The sequence below is a fragment of the Vicugna pacos genome, chromosome 15 (assembly GCF_048564905.1).
Source record: "Vicugna pacos chromosome 15, VicPac4, whole genome shotgun sequence".
NCBI classification, from domain to species: domain Eukaryota; kingdom Metazoa; phylum Chordata; class Mammalia; order Artiodactyla; family Camelidae; genus Vicugna; species Vicugna pacos.
In genome coordinates this window covers 59460629-59483349 of record NC_133001.1, presented here as the reverse complement: position 1 = coordinate 59483349, position 22721 = coordinate 59460629, and the positions used below count along the sequence as shown (strand labels likewise).

At 56.8% G+C, this 22721-nt stretch overlaps 1 protein-coding gene across 3 annotated transcripts in view; it reads left to right on the top strand.

Moving 5' to 3' along the window:
- TRAPPC12 (trafficking protein particle complex subunit 12) overlaps nucleotides 1–22721 on the top strand; it is a 51429-nt gene that overhangs the window by 17077 nt on the left and 11631 nt on the right. For all 3 annotated transcript variants that reach the window (XM_072938267.1, XM_072938265.1, XM_072938266.1), the window contains exons 3-7: nucleotides 1534–1650; nucleotides 7680–7793; nucleotides 8137–8275; nucleotides 14867–14979; nucleotides 22214–22286. In XM_072938267.1, the coding sequence (XP_072794368.1) occupies nucleotides 1534–1650; nucleotides 7680–7793; nucleotides 8137–8275; nucleotides 14867–14979; nucleotides 22214–22286 (556 nt within the window). The remainder of the gene's footprint in view (nucleotides 1–1533; nucleotides 1651–7679; nucleotides 7794–8136; nucleotides 8276–14866; nucleotides 14980–22213; nucleotides 22287–22721) is intronic.

Here is a 22721-nt window from a genome sequence, read left to right as displayed (position 1 = left end):
TGGCGCCCAGGGCCAGACCAGAGCGAGAGCACGACCGCAGGCTGTTGCCTTCCCTCCCCTGCCGTGGCGGCCGTGCGCCTCCAGTTCGCACGTCCCCGTGGTGGTGGTGTTTACGTGTCACCCCGCAGATGGCGAGGAGGAATCAGGTGGCCCTGCGTGTGGGCAGACTGCTGCTCCTTCGTTCTTCCCGAGGAGGGACCAGCAGGAAGGCCCTGGCTGGTCGCAGCGTCTGCAGGGCACGTCCTCTGTCACCATGCGCACCTGCGTTCCCCGCAGAATCGGTGTCCGCTGCGCTGCCCGTGCTGAAAAGAGGCCTCCGCTCAGGGATGGAAGATCCGGGCCTCCTTGCCCACCTCCCCAGGTTGGCCTAGTTCTGTTTCTCGGGCGGCTCAACAGGGAGATCAGGGCCTCTGCCAGCAGCTGGATGCAGTGGCTGGGCCTGCCGCCCGCAGGACCTCGAGGGCAGGTCAGGGAAGGCCAGGCCAGCTCGCACTCCAGTGACTGCTCGGCGGCTTTCCCGGCTGTGCATCCTAAAGGGACAGGGTGCTTCAGACCTCCTCCCATCACGGCTGTCTGTCCTGGGCCTGGACCACTCAGCTTTGGGGCCCCGTGCCCCACGACCCCTCTCAGTGGGTGGGCCTGACAATGGTGGCCTTGGGCCATGGGGCCTGTTCCCCGTGCTGAGCTTAGCCCAGGGCTCGGCCCCCAAGCGGCACCGTGGCCCACGGGTCTCCACGGCTCTCAGCTTTCTCTGCTCGCTTCCGTCCGGGGACCCTGCGCTGGGCCAGGGGACTGGCTGGCTCCCAGCTCTGGGGGGCAGGCTCCACCTTCCGTCTTAAGCCACAAGGACCCTTGCTGAGCTCCTGGGCCTCTGTCCGAGGCTCCTGCCCGGGTTCCTCCTGGTCCCTTGATGGTCCCTCTGGCCCAGCCTTGCCTTTCTGCCCCTCTCCACACACTCACTCAGCCTCGTCTCACTCGGCGGCTCTAACATGGCCCCAATCCTTCGGGCGGAGGGCCTGGCCACAGGGGTGTGCAACACCTGCTCAGGAGTGAGTGCAGCGCTGGGAGGAAGGCGGCCTCGCCTCCAGTAACTGCTTTACCCCCGGGGCTCCCAGAGGCCCAAGCCAGCTGGCAGGCTGACGGGAGGTAGGCAGAGGGCCCTGGGCCAGCCATGCACGCTGCTTCTCCCGGGGACCGCCACCCCCTTGTCCCCGGTGTCACCTCCTGCTCGGGTGGGGCCCCTCCTGGCTTGCTGCGCCTCTTTTGGAAGCCTGGTGCAGGCGGCGGTGATTTGCTGCCTCCTCCCCGAAGGAAAGAGCCATTCTAACACTCGCATTTCATTAAAGGTCGTGACACTAACGTCTGGTTAATTCTCGAACGCCTGGTTAAGTGACGTTTTCCTGCACTGTAACCACGTTTGCACTTCCACACACCAATGGAGAAGAAAGGAACTTTGGTCAGTTATGGGTTCTGGCTAGCTGAGTTTAAGTCACATTTTATTGTCCTGACGTATTTTTCTTATATTCTTTCAAGGGAGATGCAGTTAAAGACTTAATGCTTCGCTTCCTGGGCGAAAAAGCTGCAGCAAAGAGACAGGTCCTCAGTGCCAGCTCGGTAGAACAGTCCCTGGTGGGGCTGAAGCAGCTCATTGTAAGTAACGACATACTTGATTTTCATGTTGTCTTCTGAGAAGTCCTGCCTCCCTTCATAATATTTTCCCTGGAGTCAATTACTTTGAATATCTCGTCCAAAGTCCTTGAACACAAATAGACTCTTGGATTGGGCACCAGTGCTGTACAGCAAAGGGCATCGTGTTAATATGCTGTGTATTTTTTAAGTCTGGGTTAAAAAGCATTATTTCAGATAAGCACCTTACTTGAAGCAGTGTGTACTTTCATTAATATGCTTCATCAAAATAACTAGAGTTACATGATTTTATGTATGTTTTAAAATACTCTTCTCCACTTGGTGTAGAAGATTTGTTGCTGAGTGAGTGGATTCACCCGCAGTACACATAGAGCCCTGCCTTACTCATTTACAGGAGTGAGTGCGAACGCCCAGGCGGAGGCGCTGGCCTGAAACAGGAGTAGGGAACTGAGCTGCGGACATGCTGCCACGGGATGGCCAGGCGCTCCTGGGGGCCTGCACACTCCTGGAGCTCGTGTGCCCCACAGCTGCCTGTTTTATCGGCGTCTTTTATTACGTTACAAAAGCACACGTCCTCAAAAAGGTCAATAAGAAACACTTGCGTAGGTGGGTAGCTGACGTTTTACACGTCGAACCAGTTCAAGTTTAATTTTTCGCGGATGTGCAGCAGTGCCCCGCTGAGGCTGTTGCACTGAAGGGGCCCCGGAATCACCTCTGCGAGGGGGAGTCTCTGCGAAGGAAGGAGGTGCGCGAGTGTGTTTCTAAAAGGGAGAGAGAACAGCTAACCCTAGAGCATCCGTGTGCAGCATCGCTCGTCAGTGAAGTCACAGGTCTCGGGGGGTAGCCGTGTCCACGGCCGAGTGACACGGGGAGGTGCACCTGTGGCTGTCGTGGGAGTGCGGCTGTCGCTGCCGTCACTTGGCTCGAGAAGCTGCCGTTTTCCGTACAGCGTCATGAGTGGCAGGTGGCTTTCGAAGTGTGACTCTGTGGTGATGAGTTTAAAGAGACCACGAGAAGCCACACGCGCTCAGTGTAAGTAATCTCTTCTCAGGTGATCTTTGTACCTCCTTCGATTATTATTAATTTGATTATTATTGTTAGTAAATACATACAGTGGTTTGATTTTTTCATACGTTGGGAATACTTGAGGCCAGTTGAGATTGTGTTACCAGCCCTAGCAGGGAGACCTAGTTCAGGTGAGAAGTGTATTTATACAAAGACCATTGCCTTGCCCTGGTATTTTAATTATGCCCTAAAATACTTGCTCTCGTCTTTAAGACTGGGAAAGAGTTTCTCAGTGTATTTCCTAAGTACTGTCAGAGTGTTTAAAGACTGTAATTTCCAGGGAAATGAATGTCACAGCCCGTGGAGAAGGACGTTTTAATCACCCCAGTGGTGTCATATGTAGTGTTAACGATTTCCTTAGAGTCGTAGGTGAGGAAAAGTTACACACATACTGTTAGCTACTTGAGTGATTTTTATTGGTCTATTTTTCTCGTCTTCAAGAAGCTGTGGAATGCCTACATTTAGTTCTTCAAATAGAGCGTGTATCTTATTTCCTAGTTTAAAAAAAAGTCATATTTATTTGAAGTCAGGTATTTTCTCCGGTCAGAATAACTTCATTCTCGGGCTCTACAGGTCATACACAGTAATTGAGATTTTCATAGGACTTTCTGCACAGAACTTAAAGATTAACCTGGTATATTTAATTTTAATTTTAAAAATAATTCTTTCAACAAACCTTTCTGGTATTTAACATGGAAAATAGAGGAGGACCCCCAGGAAGGGGAAGTAGAGGTGGAAAGCAGTGAGACCAGGGTGGCGTGGAACTCCGAGAAAACCCGTATTACAGTCGAGCAGCGGCAGCGCGGCGTCCCGGCCCGGCTCTCGCGGGCTGCGGGCGGAGGGCGCTGTCTTGGAGGGCAGGGAGTGCCGGGCATTAGCGCTCCTGCACCCCCCCGCCCCCCGCAGGCCTGCCGCCTGGCTCACCGCTCAGCCGCCCGGAGCTGCGGGGACACGGGAGCGGGGCGCAGGCAGCCCCAGTCCCCCCTCTGAGTTTTCCCGTCAACAGGGGCCCTGGCCCTGCCGGCTCTGCACCACCTCTCGGGCAAGTCTGAAGAGCAGGAGACCAGGCTGTCTGGAGTCAGCAGAAGTGATCCCTGGCACCCCGCACCCGGCACACGCGTGTGTGCACATGCACACACATGCACGCTTGATGCGTGTGACAGGGGTGTCAACTGTGCTTTCTCATTGGAAGCTCAAACAGGGACAAAAGCTGGAAAGGCGTGAAGCTGAAGCAGGAACCCCTTCCCGCCACAGCAGCAGGGCGGAGGCGAGGGCGGGTGCAGCCTCTCCGGGCCCAGCCGGGGTCGAGCCGCGTTGGCACAGGGGAGCTGGTGGGAAGGAGCCGAGCCTGGAGCACATGTGTGGGGGGAGCAGTGCTGCAATTGTTGGGGAGAGAGCGGAATGAATGGAGGGACGAGGGGTGTGGAGCTCCCTGCACGTTCAAGTGGGAAAAATAAAGAAGACTGCTACCTGTAAACACACAGAAGTACATTCCAAGTGAATTGAAGCGAAATTTGTTTTTTCAGTTCAGAAAATAGAAGAGACTCTCAGTGACTCAGGCTAGAGAAGTGAGAAGCATTTTCTTAAACAAGATACAAAAACTAAACCTTCAGGAAAATTCAATAAACTTGACTACTTTGAAATTTTAAACTTGTATGTAACAAAAACACCATAAAGAGCATTAAAAACATGAGATTTTGAAATTAAGATATTCCTCTAGTTAACAAGAAACAGAAGTATCCCAGCAGGAAAACAGGCGGAAACGATGAGGAGGCAGTTCCCGGGGGCCAGGGAGCCAGTAAGCGCTGGAGGAGCGCCCGGCCTCCCTGGGATCGCAGGAGTCCAGCGAGACAAGACCGCCCTGCGTCCCCGTCACCTCGGCAACAGCAGTGCCAGCAAGGGCCGCACGGGTCCCAGCCCGTGCCGTGGGGGCGCCTGACCCCAGCGGCTGCCTCGCAGAGCCACTTAGCAACAGCCAGTAAAATAAACACTGGTGCTGCCTTCCACCTGACAGTTCCACCTTTTAAAAAAAATTTTATCTATTTATATGTTTATTCATTGGAGGGGAGGTATTTAGGTTCATTTATGTATTATTGTTACTTTTAATGGAGGTACTGGGGATTGAACCCAGGACCTCATGCATGCTAAGCACATGCTCTACCACTGAGCTATGCCCTCCCCACCACAATTCCACTTTTAATCACATGCTTAATAAAACTCTTGTACGTGTGCATGAAGATGTGTTCAAGAATGTTTGTGCTGCCTTATTTGTATTAGCCACAAATTTTATTAAAAACACTCACATCCAAAGCAGTTTAAACACGTGCCCAAGAGCCGCGTCCATCGGTGTAGGTGAACGTCCAGAACAGCACTGAGCAGGGTGGCAAGGCGCAGAGGCCGCCTGTATCGCGCCCACTTGATCTGCCTGCGAGGGGCGGGCAGCCCCTCGGCCATCCCTCTGCAGTCAGGAGGGCCCTGGACACCTGGAACTACTCGGGGCAGCAAAATCCACCTTGAGCAGGCTCACCAGGTGCCAGCCCCGGACGTTCTGCCCATTGGTCCCTGCACCCTCCCTGCCCGGCCCCCGACTCTCCCACTTCCCGTGTGGAGGGGAGGCAGAGAAATTCCTCTTCTCCCTGTTTCTTCTCTCAGACCAGAAGGTGATCCAGATCTAACTTAGAGGTTGGAGGCGCTGTGCCAGCCCCCGCTGGTCCTGAGCTGCAGTGGCCAGCGGGGAACAGAGTGAGTCCTCAGATAGCCCACGAGGGTGGGCGGGGGGCCTAGACTCCCTGCACGGGCTGTTTGCTGGTAACTGTCCTGAGGAAGTAGGTCCGTCTGACTCCTGGGAGCTTGCTGCCAGGGTAGTGTCAATGTGTTTAGAAATGACTGCACGGCATTCGATATTAATCAGAAAATGGCGCCACCGAATAACAGCACGTGTGGTCCAGAGAGGCGGTTATCCAGGTAAACCTGCTGTAGCAGTCGACCCTCAGCGTCTGTCGGGGCTCGTTCCAGGACCCCGCGGATTCAAACTCCAAGATACTCAGGGCTTCGGGGTGGAATGGCGTGGTGTTGCATGTAGCTCCCACATCCTCCCGTGCACCTTAAAGCATCTCTAGATCACGCACAGTACCCAGTACAATCTAAGTGCTAGGGACATCTTTGCGAGTGCGCAGCAGATTCAAGTTACGCTTTTAGGCAGTTTCTGGAATTTTTTCCCTGGGTATTGTCCATCTGGGGTTGGTTGAACCCCCGGCTGTGAGCCCCATGGATACAGAGGGCCCGCCACCCTCAGACGCCGGGGGATTCTGCTGCAAGAAAACGTCATGGGAGCAGAAACGGTCCTGCTCTCTACTTCCAGTTAGGAGAGGAGTCAGTTGTTTAAAGACTACGTTTACTTAAAAAAATGAAAAAGATGGTAGGTTTTTGCTTCATTTTTAATAGTGATCTAGTTTGAAATACAGAAAACACAATTTAGTATAAAAATCATAGCAAGAGCTGGTCTTTATATATGATACCTTTACTATTTTTAATCATTTATGGGGCACTTCATATTTGCAGAGTACTGGCAAATAATTTTATTACACATTTAAATGTTTTATTGGTGGTAGGTGTCTGTATACAGTGGATACAAAATAAGACAGGAGCCTTTACTGTGTAATAAACATTTCTTATTTGTTTCAAAAACATGTAACTATCCATGCTCACATTTTCTCACTAATATATTTTTGCTCGCATGCATCCTTTCCGCCTGTGAGGTCCGTCGGGGAGCTCACAGGCGGGGCTCACGAGGGAGGTACAGTGTTGGGGGCCCCCACCTCCCCAGGAGAAACCCTCTTCCCTCGTGATTTGTGCCATACTTGGTACTTGGGACACATCTGCACTTGGTACAAAAACAATGTACTGGTTCAACAGGCGCTAATTTGGTCCGTGCGTATCAGGCGACAGTCAGGGTCCTCGCGTCGGGCAGAGGTGGGTGAGCACATCGTCCACGTTCAGACCAGACGTGAAGGTCCCGCCTGCAGAGTGCTGTTCCGCTAGGTGTGCGGCCTGCCCTTTGATCACAGCCTTTGTCTCCTCGTTTTGTAGACAGTGTGTTCTTACTTCAGAAGCACTGAAGAGAAATGGTTTGCGTGACCACTGTCTGTTAACATTTGAGTGTGTGTGTGGAATGCGTCTCTGATGTGGATACGTACACGCATTTGTGTGCAAATACCCACAGAATCTCCCATTGTAGATGAGCCATAAGCAGACGGGTTTGGACGGCGGGGTCCAGTGCGCGAGGGTGGATACAGCCCTCCGGGACCCGCTGCTGGTTAAACCTGCAGACGCAGAAGCACAGATTGCAGAGCTGACTGTGGGCTTGCGGTTCTGCGGGTCCTGGACCAACCCCCTTGGGCTGTTTCTTTCTGAGAAACCCTAGGAGGAGGGCACTGGGTCAGGGTGGGGGCAGTTCTGAGCCTGGCGCTGCACGCTCAGTTGCTTTCCAGAGAGGGCGTAGCAGCCCGCCTGCCAGCACCGTGCCAGTGACTTGCTGTCATGGCCCTTGTCTGCTGTGACCTGTTTCTTTTTTAAAACTTGTTTTTCCTCATTTTTTAGGCTAACAGTGGCATTTGCTCTTTTTTTTTTCTTTTTTTGGCTATCGGAGATCAACCTACAAAACCACTCATTTTATAGCCACATGCAGATCTGACAGACGCAGACACCCACGTTCCACACGTAGTGGAAGGCCAGGCACTTGGCTGTGAAGTGATACAGCCCACAAGGCCGGGCCACTTGCTGAGAAGGAAAGCAGTCATGGATGGGGGCGCAGCAGAGGGAGCTTTCCGACAGGAGCCCTCCCTGGTTCCGTCAGCCGTGTCACGGGAGCCGGCACTCTGCCCGGTGCCCTCTCTGCCTCACCTTGTGCAGCCACACCATCACCCACGGCAGGCGGTCACTTGTCCCCGCATCCCCGTGTATTGCAGAGCTGCCGGAACTGGAGAGCAGCGGTGGACCTGTGCGGGCGGCTCCTCACTGCCCACGGCCAGGGCTATGGCAAGAGCGGGCTGCCCACCAGCCACACAGCCGACTCGCTGCAGGTACCGCCCGAACTCACCTCTGCTTGACCATCACCTGGGGACGCGGGCGGGCCATCAGTCCTAGAAACTGCCGGGTGCGGAGCGGGGCTGCGAAGGGCAGGGCGCCTCCGGTGAAAAGGAGCCGCTGCAGGGTCCTAAAACCCCCCTTCCCTGTGGGGTGCTCCGACTCTGCTTCCCACTGTGTGGGGACCCCCCCAGGGCCATGCAGGCCACCAGATTCTCCAGAACCTGGGGGGACTCCCATGTTAGGGCCAAGCTCTGACACCACGGGGACAGAGGGCGGCCGGCTCTGACTGGACATGCACAGATGACCTGCTGTTTCAGTTCTGTTTTGTGCTTTCAGCTCTGGTTTGTGAGGCTGGCGCTGCTGGTGAAGCTGGGCCTTTTCCAGAATGCTGAGATGGAGTTTGAGCCCTTTGGGAACCTCGACCAGCCAGATCTCTACTATGAGTACTACCCTCACGTGTACCCTGGGCGAAGGGGTAAGGCGGGGCCCCTCCTGTGCTTCGCTTTCTTTGCTGGCTCTCATTCACGCAGTCCTGGTCGTCGAGGACGCAGCCCTGACGTCCTCGTCCTGCGTCCACGCAGAGTGACCTCCCTCTGTCTGCTGAGCGCACTGGTCTGTCCGTTTCGCAGCCACTTCTCATGCACGTGCTGTGTCAGCGCTAAGTGTGGTGTAAGGACCAGGCGTAGACGTTCAGACTTTGTGACTCTGCTCCAGAGTCAAAGGTAATGTTGTATCACGACCCAGTGCAAAACACACGGAAATGAGACAGAAGCGTTCACGCAGCAGGACTTACTCGGTGCCGTTTCCTCCCAGGCTCTGTTCTGAGCTGGGTGACTTATTTGAAAATCTGGCTGCAGAAGGGTTGTAGCCATCCTTCGGAACCGCTGGGCTGCAGCGTGGGGTGGCTGTCTGAGAGCGGCAGGAAGTAAGAGCTGGGGAGGGAGGGGGCGACAGCCTCCTGGAGCAGCCCTGAGGCAGAATGAGCGTGTCTCGGTAGAGACCCTTATAAATACGTCCTACAGCCGTCGAAAGTCTGCACTAACGTGAAGTGGTCCTGGAAGGACTTCTGCTGAGAGCAGCACAAGCCTGGTCACTGGAAGCCGGGCTCTGTCGCCAGGCGCCCTGTTAAATCCGGCTCCTCCAGTGGCTCCTGTGTGCCCTTGGGCTAGTGACTCAGCGTCTCTGCCCCAGTGTCTTCATCAGTGCCGAAGGGCCGGTGGCCAGGCTTCTTCCCGGGGTGCCGTGAGGACTGAGTGTGGTCCTGTGCGCCAGCTGCTCAGCACAGCGGCTGGCGCAGTAGTTACCACGGTGGCCGTTTTCTTGTCCTGCTCTTAACTCACGAGTGACGCCCTGTAGATTCCTGCCGTCTTCTGTAAGATTGCCGGTCAGCGTCTGTCGGATGGGGCGGTGGAGTGACAAAGAAAGGTCCCGGCTGCCAGGAAATGCAGAGCCTGATGGAGGGAGAAAACACAGTAACAGCACAAGAAAGCGCGAGGTCCTGAGTAATGGTACTGGTAACGGGGGAGGGTGCAGCTCAGCGGTAGAGCGCGTGCTCAGCATGCACGAGGTCCGGGGTTCCGTCCCCAGCGCCTCCATCAAATAAATAAGCCTAACCACCTCCCCACCGACAGTAAATACATTTTTAAATATAACAGTAAAGACAGTAATTGCTGTAGAAGTTTCAAAAAGTCAAATCAGTAGGCTTGTCTGGCCTGGGTGGCTTGACTGCATGGAGCGAAGCAGCCGTGCTGTGTAGACAGAGTCAGGGAGGGGCTGCAGGGTCCCGGGGAGAACTGGCCAAAGCCGGGAGCCCCTGGGGAGCAAGTGGTGCTGCCCGGCCTGGCGCAAGAAGGGTGGGAGGGCTCCCGGAGTCTGCGGTGTCCCCGCGGGTCAGGCAGTCACCTTTCCCTCCTCTCCCAGATGTTGTCCGCCTCCACCCGGTGCCAGGAGGCCCCCTTCTCCACGAGGAAGTCCCACGTCCTCCCGGGCGCGTGTGGAGGGGACAGTGTCTGCAGGCTGTTCGGGGCACCCTCCTCCCGCTGGTGGCTCAGCGGAGTGCCTCTGCAGCTGCACCTCTGGCCGCGGGAGGGCCACCCCTCCATGGGTGGCCGTGAGCAGACGACCTCCACCCAAGCGAGGAGGAGCCTTGCTGCCCCTCCTCGGTGGTTCTGCCCGGAAGGCGTTCAGTGCAGAGGTTAGAGCATGTTGACTGCGGAGGTTTGGGAGGTTTGTGTTTAATCACTGAGGCCCAACAGCTTCGGGAATCAAGAGGTGACTGTTCTCACACTTGTTGAAGGGGCGGCTGTGTTTCCCCTTAGCAGAGGAAAACGTATTTCTCCCACCCTGCTTGACCGTGGCCACCCGCTCCCCCACCAGCCTGCCTCATACCTGGTCGTGCTCGCGGGCGCTGGGCCAGACCCACTGCTGGTCTGGGGACCAGCAGCGGGGGTCGGTGTTTCATCTGGTGCTGACAAGAGCTCTGAACTTGGAGCACACAGGCCCATCACTCAGTGGCTCTGAACTACGGCGCCCTAAAGCACACAGCCACGTGAGGACGCTCGCATTTCTTTTCCTTTTGAGGGCCACGTGAACTGTGTATTCAGAATGACTGTTCACACATCCGTGGCTTCTGAATTTGCCGCACTTTGTCTAAGAATGACTACGAGACCTAAAAGCAGTGTTTCCGTGGCGGCCAGTGAAAGCTCCAGCTGCTCTCTGACCTCCAGCCCCTGTGCTCAGAGCATCACCGGGTCCAGGGCAGGGTGGCAGATGGAGTCCGGGGGACGTGCAGTCCTGCTCACGCCTCACGGGCAGGGGTTTGGTGGAGACGAAGCTGAGCCTCCTGTGAGATGAAGAGCGCGGTCCTGGGGTCCAGCTGTGGAGCTGTCCTCCTCCGCCAGCCATCAGGACTGCGTCCTGGGGATGTGCAGGCTGGAACGCTCACTTCTGGTTCCCCCTGAAGCTAGACTGCGTTGGGATAGGGGTAGAGAGAAGACGACCTGCGCATCATTAAGCAGCTAATTTAAATTACGAAACAGACGTAAAGCTTGTATTTTAGCTAAAGCGTGTTAACATTCATCCATGACATTGTGCTGAATGTTTACTAATTTTTCTTCTCGTTTTGTGGTGTAACAAGCACAAAGGAACGGTCTGATTCCTTCATTTCAGCTTGCAGTACGTAAGCAGAGCAAGTCGTTAAAATGTGCTTTAAAAGGGAAGCTGTAATGATACAGACAAATCAATAACTTTTATGAATGAGCTTTAATACATTTTATTTGAATGTTGGGCATAACTTCTACCCATTCAGAATATTCATTAGAAGTAATGAATCATGAGTAAAAATCATGAAAAAATTTAATTTTCATCCAAGAAAGGAAGAGTACTGTGGTCTTACGTGTTTCTCTGACATTTCTAGCAATTTCATGGAGCTAGTTTCAGCCTCTGCAAAGGATGGAGTGTGTGTTTCCACACACTCAGACTATCTTTCAGTCAGTTGTTTGGAATTCTCGCTTTTTTCCCGGGAAAGATTGACAGCAGTGGTCACTGAACAGACCCAGGCCCAGAGGCCCCGCGCTGAGTCCTGCGTGGTTTGTGCTGCTTTCCTTTGACTCCTCCCTTGCTCGTCGCCTGGCTCTGTCCTCCCCTGTCCTGCACGCCGTCCACCGTGTCTTCCCTTCTTTGCTGCACACGCGTCCCGCAGCTCCGGGCCCCGGAGGGCGGGTGAGGAGCCGCTGGAACCAGGCGTCTGCTCAGGCCGCCTGCAGTGGGAGAAGAGCTCGTCCCCAGCGCCGCTGCGGTGCTCAGCAGCCATGGTTGGGGCCGTGAGCAGGCAGCTCGCTTCTCCTCCTTGCCGTGAGGTCCCCTGCGCCCCGACGGGACGCAGCGGGTGTGACATGTTAGAGTGACACTTGGCCACCGAGCCCCTGTGGTCGTCACAGCACAGGCGCCGGTAGGGGACGTCCAAGCAGCGAGTGGCTGCGGAGCCGGAGCCGCGGTGGCAGCCTGATGTCACGTACCCTCCCTGCCTGGCAGAGGGGCTGAGCGCGGCCTGAGGGCGCCCGTCCTGCCCGAAGCCGCTGCTGCAGGAACGGAAGCCCCGCCTGGAAGTCCGACCAGTCGGTTACTCAACAAAAATTAAAAATTTTTAAATGCCAAAAAAGAGTTAAGTGCTCAGATAATTAACAGATATTAACATTTTTTCATATTTACTTCAGACCTTTTTGTGACATGCCCAAGCGTTACCGATTCAGCCTTCCAGGCGCCCCCCTTCCACCCCTCCCGGAGCAGCTGCACGTGACTTGGTTTCCAGACCCGCTTGTCGCGTTTCCGCCTCGCGCACGCAGCGCACACCACACGCCGCGGGGAGACCCGTAGGCGGTTTCAGCGCACATGAGGCGCTTGCCTGTCTTCATTTCACCTCTCTTCCCCACGTGTCCCTGCGCGTCTCTGAGGTGCAACTAGGAGAGGCGTCGCTGGCGTGTGTGGCGTTCGTGTTTTCAGTCTCAAAGGAATGCTCAAAGGACTTTCCAGAGCAGCTGTACTGACTTACACCCCGAGCACCAGTGTATTGAAGGGCTTGTCTCCCCGCTTGTGGGCCCGTAGGTGTGGTCGGCCTTCTTCCCGGTGGGGCTGAAATTCTACCTCTTGCTTCAGCTTCTTGAGCTAAATGTCCCGTGTGTTCCCCGTGAGGAGCTCACTCCTCCATAATCTTTGCCCACGTTCCTGTTGGGTTATTTTTTGTTACTGATTTGCTGCTGTTCTTTACATGTTTAAGTTTTAGCCCTTCATTCATGGACCTTGCACACATCTTCTCCCATTCTGGGAAGCATTGTTTCTGCCCCTAAGAAGTAACCAATATGACCTTTTTGTTGGCAAACGATCCCATTTTAGGAATGTCGTCTTCTCGCGTCCACATCCTGGTGTCTCAGAAATAATGGTGCGGACTCACCCACCTCGGTCCTTGGGCTGTGCCCGGCGGGCTGGAACAGTGCAGACGCCTGCGGGCCAGCTTCCAGACGCTCGCTGCTGCTGAGCACCGGCCCCGGGCGTGGCCGTCGCTCCGGGAGGCGTGTCCTTCAAGGAGACTCTGTGAAGCAGCCGACAGACCCTGCGCCGAGCTCAGGCCACCCGGGCCTCCCGTCCACGGTGCCGTCACAGGCCACTTCCCTGGGTCCACCCAGCTCCTCCCCCACCTGCTGCTGTACCTTGTGACGGGGACAGGACAGGGGCGCAGTTGGTTCACGAGCGTCTCCCCACGGTCCCCGCCCAAGTCATCTTTGTCCCTGAAGACGCACCCCTGTACCTCCCCACACAGCCGGGGGAGCGTCCAGCCCTCTGGACACCTGTCACCACGTCACCTCCCTGTGGGGAAAGCAAGAGGGTCACGGACGCCAACTTTTTCTCAAAATGAAGTGTTTTTGTTCTAGTTTGCCTGTAATGTTGACAACTTCAGAGTTACTCTTCCTGTCTAGGCTTCAAATTCCCTTTTCAAAACCCTTCCCATGGTTCCTCTTTTGAAAGCCGTTCCTCATTTGCCGTCATAACCTCTTTAATTTGCTTTTAATCAAACAGGTTTTTTTAGTTTTTTATTTTGGGGGAGGCAGTAATTAGGTTTACTTACTTACTTATCTTTTAATGGAGGTACTGGGGATTGAACCCAGGGTCTTGTGCGTGCCAAGCAAGCGCTCTGCCACCAAGCTGTCCCCTCCCCCTGATTAATCAAATTGTTTATGATGTTGCAGTTGTCACACCGGTCAGGTGGCGTCTCCTCCTGGCGGGCTTGTGTTCAGAGGCTGTTGCAGAGTTTAGGTCGTGGGTAATATTACAGGACCATCCCCTGTGCTTTTTACAAACGACGTGCTCTCTTGTGCATTCGTTACACTTGATACCAGTGTTAATACGTTATTTTTAACAAATGTTCATAGTGCGCAGTTGGGTTCACTCTTTAAGTTGTACGTATTCATTGATTTTTATCTTCAAAAAAGACGAAACGTCCCCTTCGGACAGAGCTACCGTGTGTCCTCCCGATGGGGTTCCTTCTAGCCCCGACGGCGGTGAGGGCACCAGAACCCCAGCGCCGTCTCTGTAGTCTGGACCTTGGCATTCTCTCTCGTTGGAAAGGAGTGGTGCTGGGAATGGCATGTTAGGCACAGAGCTTGGAGTCGAGGTGCCCTGTCCAGCAGGTGGCCACGGCCATCCACGTGGCTGGGCCGGCTGGGGCGCAGGACACATCTTGGTCGCCTTCAGTGTGTTGTTTAACAGATAACACAGATGGACGCAGCTCCTCTGGTGCTAAATTCAGGTCTGTGTGTTAGCTTAACTGGTTTGAGCTGTAATGACTTCATATGAATCTTACTTGCACAACATGATCCCTGTGGGTTCACGTGTGCGCGGGCGCGTGCCTGGCCGCCATGAGCCCCCTCCTGCCACGGGGCCCCAGGAGCAGCGCTGAATTGCCCTGTGGATAACCAGTCATCTAGGGCCTGGTCAGGCTGGGTTTTGACACAAATGCAGCACTGAGGGCGGAGGTGGTTTGGCTGAGGGCTATTTGATGGTGCGGGTGTGGGCACCATGCTCCTGGTGGGGCGCAGACATCACCCAGCTGTGTCCCAACGATGGGGCAGTGGAAGCGAGAAAGACCGGCCCACGGGGGAAGGAGGGGTCAAGGGAAGCAGGTACAGAGAGGGTCCTGGCTCCAGGCCCCACCTACCTGCAGAGTTAGACAGAAATGCGAGACAAACTTCCTACGACTGCGCCTCGTGGGAGAGTTGAGCCCATGACCCGTGGGCAGAGGATCCAGGGTGCCTGTGCTCTCTGCGCGTCCACCTCATCTGTTCACACACCTGGCCTCCCAGCAGCCTGGCCGCATCCCAGTCCCCTGTCCTGCTGGGCAGATGACCAGAAAGGTTGAGAGGATGCCACCCGCCCAGCACACAGGACAAGCAGGTGGCGGGAGGTCAGACTGTCCCCGCACCACAGAAAGGTGCTGGGCCAGCGGAAGAAATCCGAGTCTGAGAGCGTGCTCGGTCACAGCAAACAGCCTAACTCTGTCTGACCTTACCTGCAGGCTCCATGGTGCCCTTCTCGATGCGGATCCTACACGCGGAGCTTCAGCAGTACCTGGGGAACCCTCAGGAGTCGCTGGACAGGCTGCACAGGGTGAAGGCCGTCTGCAGCAAGGTAACCACCGCCCCGTCCCTCCACGCTTGGTGGGGGACACCCCGTTTCTCTCCCATCCTCACAGGAAGCACATGGCGCTGCCGTGTGCCCACCCCACCCCCGCGACCAGCATCACCGCCCCCTCCTCCAGGAGGGCGGGGTGACCCGGGTCGCTGTGGCCGTGCTGCTCGCTGCTCTTGCTGACATTGTTCCGGGGGGCAGTGGGTGGCTTTGGCAGAGCTTGAGGCCTGAATCCTCCTTCGCGGTGTTAGTAGTAAATGAGAAGCAGGATCACTTCTCCTGTGTAGAAATCACACATGTTCACACGCCCACGCCGCCGCTGGGAGTCCTTAAATGCGCCAGACCCCCCTGCAAAGGCTCGAGCACCTGCTTCGTGTCTGACAGAGGCACTGAAGCAGTATTTAAAGAGATGATGGTCTAAGATGTTCCAGAATCAAAGCAAATTACACTGTATCATGACAGCTGTCGTTGGTGATTCTGACTCCGGGGCAGGTAAGGTTCACAAGTGCTTCCTGGATCCTCCTTGGCTGTGGAGTAACAGTGATGGGGAAGCGTCGAGCCGCAGCAGCAGCAGGTCAGGTTCCTCCGTTAAGTGACGGGGCGAGGAAGGTGGGGCTTGGAGTCTCCTCCTCCAGGCGGCGGGCCGCCCGCCCTGAGGCCCTGGCCTTCCGGCTGGACGTGAGACCGCCTCTCCCGTCCCTGTGGCGATGCTGCGCCGCTTCAGGGAGGCACCGTCTGTCGTTTGCTCGGAAGAAGCCGGGCTCTTCCTTTCGGGAAAGGTTCGCCAACAGGCGGTTAGTCTGCGTTCAGCCAGCTGAGGGCATTGTCGTGGATTTTCACGTGGGGACATCACTCGTGACTGTCACGAAGTGGTCCGGGGCGCCGGCCTTCTCTGTTGTCTTCGAAGAAGGGGGTGACAAGTAAGAACCACGCAGCGAAAGCGTGAATGTTTGGTTCAACTCTGTTGTATCCGTGAAGAGTAAAATGTACCTCGATGTAAAGTACGTTTGCCGCACTGCTGTGCCTTAGGAAACAATGGCTGTCACATCGAGGTGGCGGTGCCTCTCCCTCTGTCCCTGCCCGCCCTCTTCTCCGCGGGCTCGTCCACCTCTGGGTCCCAGGGGAGCTTTGCAGGCCAGTCGGGAAAGAGCCAGCTGAACAGGTTTGTAAAAACCCATTTGCATAAATAGTGAAGCTGCGTCAGCCTGAGGTTGGGTCGTCACGGATGGGGAGGTGCCCAGTGTGGCTCTGAGTTCAGTGCTGTCCTGCCCTAAATTTGATTTCTGCAGCCTCCACCCACCACCAGCTTAGCCCAGCCAAGAGTACCAGGTAAAGAAGTGCCTTTTCAGGGACCCTTGTGCCAAAGGAGCCAGAGGGGCAGACACACCCACGTGCCCTCTGGAAGGGACGCTGGTTTGCGCTGGTCTCGGCGGGAGGCCACTAACCAGGCAGTGGCGGCTGGTGCGCTTCTAGGAAGGCTGAGGACCTTTTCTAAAAAGGATGTCCAGCAAGTGGATGTGCTTGGTTATGCTGTTTCACTGGTAAACGAAGTTGAAAATGGCAGAGACAACAGGCATTGTCGGCCCTCTCCCTGCCAGTGGGCTGGGCTGGCCATCCGCGTGCTGACCACGTCCGCCTCCCTTGACCCACATGTTCCCTTGCCCTGCTTCCCGGCTGCTCTGGCAGAGCACAGGCTGATGGTGGCTTCATCAGACAAGACGGGAGTGATTGGCAAGCGGAGAGGAAATGGAGAAGCTGAGCATGGCTCCCGCTGCCCCGTGTCCTTGACGCACTCCTGGGCACGAGCAGAGATTTCCGGAGCCCCTGTGGTCAGGTTTGCGAGATCTGTATCTTGACTCGGCTCAGGTGGAAATTCGCACCTCTGGGGACTCCAGCTTGCATCCGTGTGAGTCCCACAACAAGGACTTGGGCACGTCAACCACAGCCCTCAGCAGCCCCAACCCTGCGTGAAATCTGATGCTCCAGGGTGACCCACAGGCCTCGCAGGTTGGCAGACGCCCCACCCGACACCCACATGGTAGCCCAGCAACGAGCGGGCCCTGGGGAGTGAGGTCTGGACGCTGCACTCTTGGCATTGTGTGTTCTCCCTCCGTGATCTGCCTGGAAGGAAGAGAGCATTGCTTCAAGGTGTGAAGAGGCCGTGGCTGGAGGGGCTCTGGAGTCCCGCAGATGGAGAGATGGCCGTTTCCAGGTGTGACCCTGACTCCTCCAGCGGAGTCACCGGCCCGCAGAGGCCTCGAGCGCCCTTCCACCCCCATGGAGGAGGAGCGTCTCCACCGCCCCTGGGCCGCCCGGCGGGTTAGATCAGCCACCTGGCGCGGTGCCTGGTCCCTGAGTGTTTACTGTTCCTTCAGTGGCTCGGAGCAGCTCTGAGAAGCATCTTCACCTTGGAAAACCTGTTTTCTCCCCTAGGAGACTGTGGTAGGGATGGGAAGGTCCCAGGACGGTCCAGAGAAAGCTCAGCCCTCTACGCATCCCACATCAGTCTGGATTGTGTGGGTCCCTGAGTTAGGGCCAGCCTCCAGGGGTCCATACACAGGATCCTTTGTGCACCACCCACGACCCGAGACAGGCTGACAGAGGGACTGGTACAAGCCTCCTTCCTCTGGAACTTTCCTGCAAACTGAGGTCCCCAGACCACCCATGCTGGTGTGGCCTGGAGCTCATCCGAAAAGCAGGTTTGGGGCTACACCCTGCATACGAATCAGAACCCAGAGTTTAAAGTAGGTTATGCATGTACACCAGGGTCCTCAGACTTCCGGGACTCCTGGAGCAGGTGTCGGTGGGATGTTCTTGTGGGCTGCTGAAGTTTGCTGGGAACCCAGAGGCGTTTGTACGTGACCTACCAAAGGTGTCAGTTACCCAGTTAGAACGCTTGCCCCGCCCCTCCCCGGATAACTGCAGAGAGCTCGAAACTTGGGTTTGGTCTTTTTAATCATGAATGAGTGACAAGTTGCCTTTCTAAATACAGTCTGAGATGAGGTGGTGTCGGTGTATACGGAGTCAGGCTGATGGGCTATATGAGGACGTGGTTTTTTTCTTGGGTAAAACACAACCAAGAGTCATTTGCCCGCCCGCCCTGCTGTCCAGGGTGCTGACGGCCGTCTGCGTGGCTGGAGGGAGACTGCCCCTCCTGGAACCCGCACACACGAGCCCAGTACCCGCGCGCGGGGGCAGGGAGGGGTGCTGCGATGCAGCCTCTCAGCTCTGGTCACACCTGTCTGCTGACAGAACATTCCGGAACCGTCTCCCAGGCCACTTTCCCCTGGCTCCCCCTCGTTCACCGCCAAGCAGCATCCGTGCACTTTCAGATCCACTGCTGCCTCAGTCTTAGAATTTCAGAGAGCAGCTCGTTCTAGGACACCATTGAGGAGCCCGTTTTGGGATTTCCAGATGAAAACCAAACCCCCAGCATGTCTCAGCATGCCGCCCCGCTGCACTGTCCCTCGCGGGAGGCCTCCCACAGGAGTGCCCGGTGACTGTTAGTCCCTGTGTGTTGGTGACCAGCTGCTGCATAACTAACTAGCCCAGAACTCTGTGGCTTAAAGTGACAGTGATCTGTTGTCTCAGCGCGTCTGTGGGCTGGAGTTGGGGCACAGCTCGGGGGGTTCAGGCTCAAGGCCTCTCGGGAGGAGGGCCCGAGATGTGGGGAATGGGGTGGGGCTGCGTCGGCGAAGGTGCTCCTGTGGCTGGAGACACGGCCCCTCAGCCCGCCCCCTCCCTCCCCGAGCTGGGTCCTTGCCCCCCACTGCCCTCTCTGAGGCTCTGCTGGCTGCCGAGCCAGGACGCCTGTCTGCGGCCTGGGCAGCACTGATCTGTTCCCAGGATTTGGTCTCAAAAACGCATACTTGTGCTTCTGGCCCCACCTTCACCCCGGCTCCGGGGATGAGCTTACAGCCCAGCTTCTCTGAAGCCTGTCCACTTGGCACAGTAACCAGCACCAGGGCCACGACCCTGGTTCCTGGGACGTCGCAGGCTGGAGTACGCAGACTCGCGCTGTGAGACCAAGATGGACCCGGTGGGGGCCCCCGACGGTGACAGAAGCCAGCATCTGCGTGGAAGCCCCCAGCCACCTGCTTCAGTGCCGGGCCCACAGCCTCACCCTGCGCGCCATCACTCAGGCGCTCGGGTGTGCGGGGAGATGGGGGGGAGACAATTCGAGGAGACGTTTGGGGACCCACCAGCACCTGCTGCAGCTCCGACTGGAGAGTCTGAAGCCTGGACACTTGGTGCAGGTCCTGGGAAGGTGACGCTCTCATCACGGCCTCTGCGACAGAGGCCTTGGTCTGCAGGGGACAAGCCCGCCTGTGTGGGTTTCCTGACCTGTGCCGTGTACTTGAGCCCAGTGCCCGGGTGCTCCTCGCCCACGGTCAGGGCCTGGAGAAGATCCCTGCCTGCACGAAGTCCAGCTGCTTCCGCCCGGGCCCCGTGTTCCTGAGGACTCCCCCGAGAGGCCTGGAGATGGGCGTGGGAGTAGTGCCGTCCCGCTGCGCCAGGGCCCCGAGTAAAGCTGCGCCTCCCTCACCCAGCATGTGCTGTCCTGTTGCTCTCCCTCTGGGCTTGCAGGGCATCTCATGGGCCCTTGTCTCCCTCCCAACCCATTTCGTCCTTCCCGCCCCACATCATCCTCCTGCGCTAAAGCCGACCAGCCTGTCCTTCCTTCGTGCTGGCATCTGCTCCGAGGAGCCCGGCCAGACCCGTGGCCCAGAGGGCTCCTGCCCCCGCACTCAGCACCACCCTGCAGACCAGCGTTGCCATGGTGTGGTCTCTGCCTGATCCCCAGTAAAGCCTTCATCACAAAATAACCCCACCTGACACCATTTTTGTCATTTTGCTCAGTGACAGCACACATCCAGAAGTCATGTGTTTCCTCCCCTGGAGTTTGTGACTGCCTGCTGCCCCCAGACGGCCGCCCAGCATTGCACTGAGCGGGGCAGACCGATGGCCGGGGTGGGAGCCTGGCTCCCTCCGCCCAGTGCCCAGCAGGCAACCTGGTGGTGTTCCTGTGCCCCAGGTCCTGGCCTCCCGCAGTCAGCGGGCGGCTCGCAGGCATGAGAACCCCAGGCGCCAAACATGTACCCCTCGTGGGGAACATGCCAGGGAAAGGGCAGCCTGCTCGGCCGCGAGGCCTTCGTGTGAACTTGGTGGAGCTGAGACGCAGGTTCAGGGGGCAGCCGCGGCGTCTGCTCTCCCAGAGCCCAGGCGGTGTCACTCTGCCACCGCGGCTTCACAAACCATCTTCCACAATGAGCAGGTTAGGTGCAATGCCTTCATCGTTCTGGGAAGCAAACCCAGGACTGCTCCCAGCACCTGACCTGCACTGGGACGGGAGGGACGGGAGGGACGGGAGGGAGATGCGGCCATGGCAGTCTGAGTGGCTCAGCCTTTGGGTTGGGAGTGTTTCTGCACTTTGCTTTATGGAAGCAACCTTGTAGATCATGCACTGTGACTGTGACTTTGCAAAGTCCACATCTTGACACCAGAAAGGTGGGAACACTTTTTTTTCTTTCCTGAACTCATTTCTTCTCCTGTTGCCTCTCAGAGGAGCCCCTCCTCCATCACTTCTCCCTCCTCCTCCTCCATCACTTCTCCCTCCTCCTCCATCATTTCTCCCTCCTCCTCCACCACTTCTCCCTCCTCCTCCATCACTTCTCCCTCCTCCTCCATCACTTCACCCTCCTCCTCCACCACTTCTCCCTCCTCCTCCATCACTTCTCCCTCCTCCTCCATCACTTCTCCATCCTCCTCCATCACTTCTCCCTCCTCCTCCATCACTTCTACTTCCTCCTCCATTACTTTTCCTCCCTCCTCCTCCTCCACCACTTCTCCCTCCTCCTCCATCACTTCTCCCTCCTCCTTCGTCCGTTCTCTTCAACCCATCCTATGATTCAGCCCAGGCTGGAGAGACCGCAGCTCCAGAGGGGGCCTCCTCAGGGTGCATGGGGTCAGTCTGCAGGTGAGGCGCAAAGACCAGTCCCCGACCTGCCCTCACAGGGTGTGTAGTCTGCCTCTGCACACGGTTCTCGTTCTCTGGGGCTCTTTTCTGGTCGCTTTGCCATCAGAGACCCGTGCCTTCCCTATGCCCCCATCCATTGACAGTGACTCGAAGCCAGTGAGCTGGCCCTCTGCAGTGTGTGCAGCCCCCAGGGCCGGGAGGAACCAGGCCGCCTGCTTTTCTTCTTCGGTACCTCTCGTCCCTTCTCTCTGTCCCTGTTCTCCCTCAGTGGTACCGTCAAGACTCTCCTTCCTGGTCAGTTTCTGTTTTTATGACTACTTATCAGAAGACAGATTAGCTGAAAAATGTCATTTGACCTGGTTTAGACCAACTAGCTAATCTTCGTGGTTACAATTTTGAACCCCGGGTGTGTCCTGAGTGGTCCCAGAGGATGACCTTCATGTCCACAGCAGACTGTCCACCTCGTGCGAAGCACTGACCCTGGCGGCCGAGGAGGCCCAAGTAGCCCCTCGCCTTGTGGACACGGCGAGGCGGGGGAGAGCCCAGAGCAGCTCCTTCGCTGGCTGCGCGTGGGGCGGTGCTGACCTGCGGGGCGGCCTGCTCAGCAAAGGGCTGGTTTCCCGGAAGTACGCGGCCTGCAGTCGGTCGTCACAGGGCGCCGCACACCCTTGTTTCAGTCCACGGGTCTTTATTGTTCTTCCCAGCAGGCAGTCTTCACTCTCAGCGCTTTTTCTCCTCACCCTGCCCTCCAGAAAATACGCCCTCTGCCCAGATCACAGTGGAGTAAATTCTTTTCTTCCAGGGAAACCAGATCACAAAGGAAGCAACCCAAAGTTATTAGCCAAACAGTAAAAACCATGTAAAGTGACAGGTGCTCCGGATTTATTCGAGACATTAGAAAAAGGCCCCACTCCTCGTGGTGCCCTGGAGGAGGGAGACATGTTTTCTCAGAAGTTACTGACCGTCCTCCCGGGTGACACACCTGACGCCTTTCTCTCAGAGAGGACACCTCCGCCCCACGGCCATGTCTCTGGATGCTTTACAGGCATCGTGAACCCAACGCGCCACCCGCCAGAGAGCCACTCCCCCGCTTACTGTTACCTCTGTGTGTCGTGAGCCGTGATGCTTACGATGCCCCTGTGAAGCATTCCTTGGCAAATTGGTTCCCATACAGAGCAATCTGCTTCTCCTGTAATCTATTATGGAAAAGCCTAGAAGTAAATTCATTCTTGTTGCTCTCACTCAAAATTCCCGCAGATCCTCGCGAACCTGCAGCAGGGCCTGGCCGAGGACGGGAGCGCCAGCAGCCTCTCTCAGGAGAACAGACAAGGTCAGTGGGCCAGCCCCCCTTCCTTAAGCAGGTCACCAGAGTCGTCAGGAGACTCGGCCCCAAGGGGATTTCTCTGTCTCACTTTTCCGTCTCACTCAGTGACACGCTCCTCACCCTTCATGCGTTTGCCTCCTCGGTCCTTTTGGGGAAGCAAGCACCGTGCTTGGCGCTGTTAACACGTGAAGGCCAAGTTAGACCCGAGCCCCGCTCCCGGGGGCCCCGTCGGGCAGAGAAGACCCGCCGGCCCCGCATAATCCCAGAAAAGGATGTGGTGCCATCGGGGAGAGGAGCCCAGCCCGCCCATGGAAGCCAGGAGGCCCTCGGGCTGGGGTCCTCCCCGGGAGAGGGGCTGCCCCGCCAGAGCCACGGGCTGTGGCCGGAGGGAGCAGGGGCGGGGAGCCCGCGAGGAGCTGGAGGGAGAGCCCTGCGGGCCCT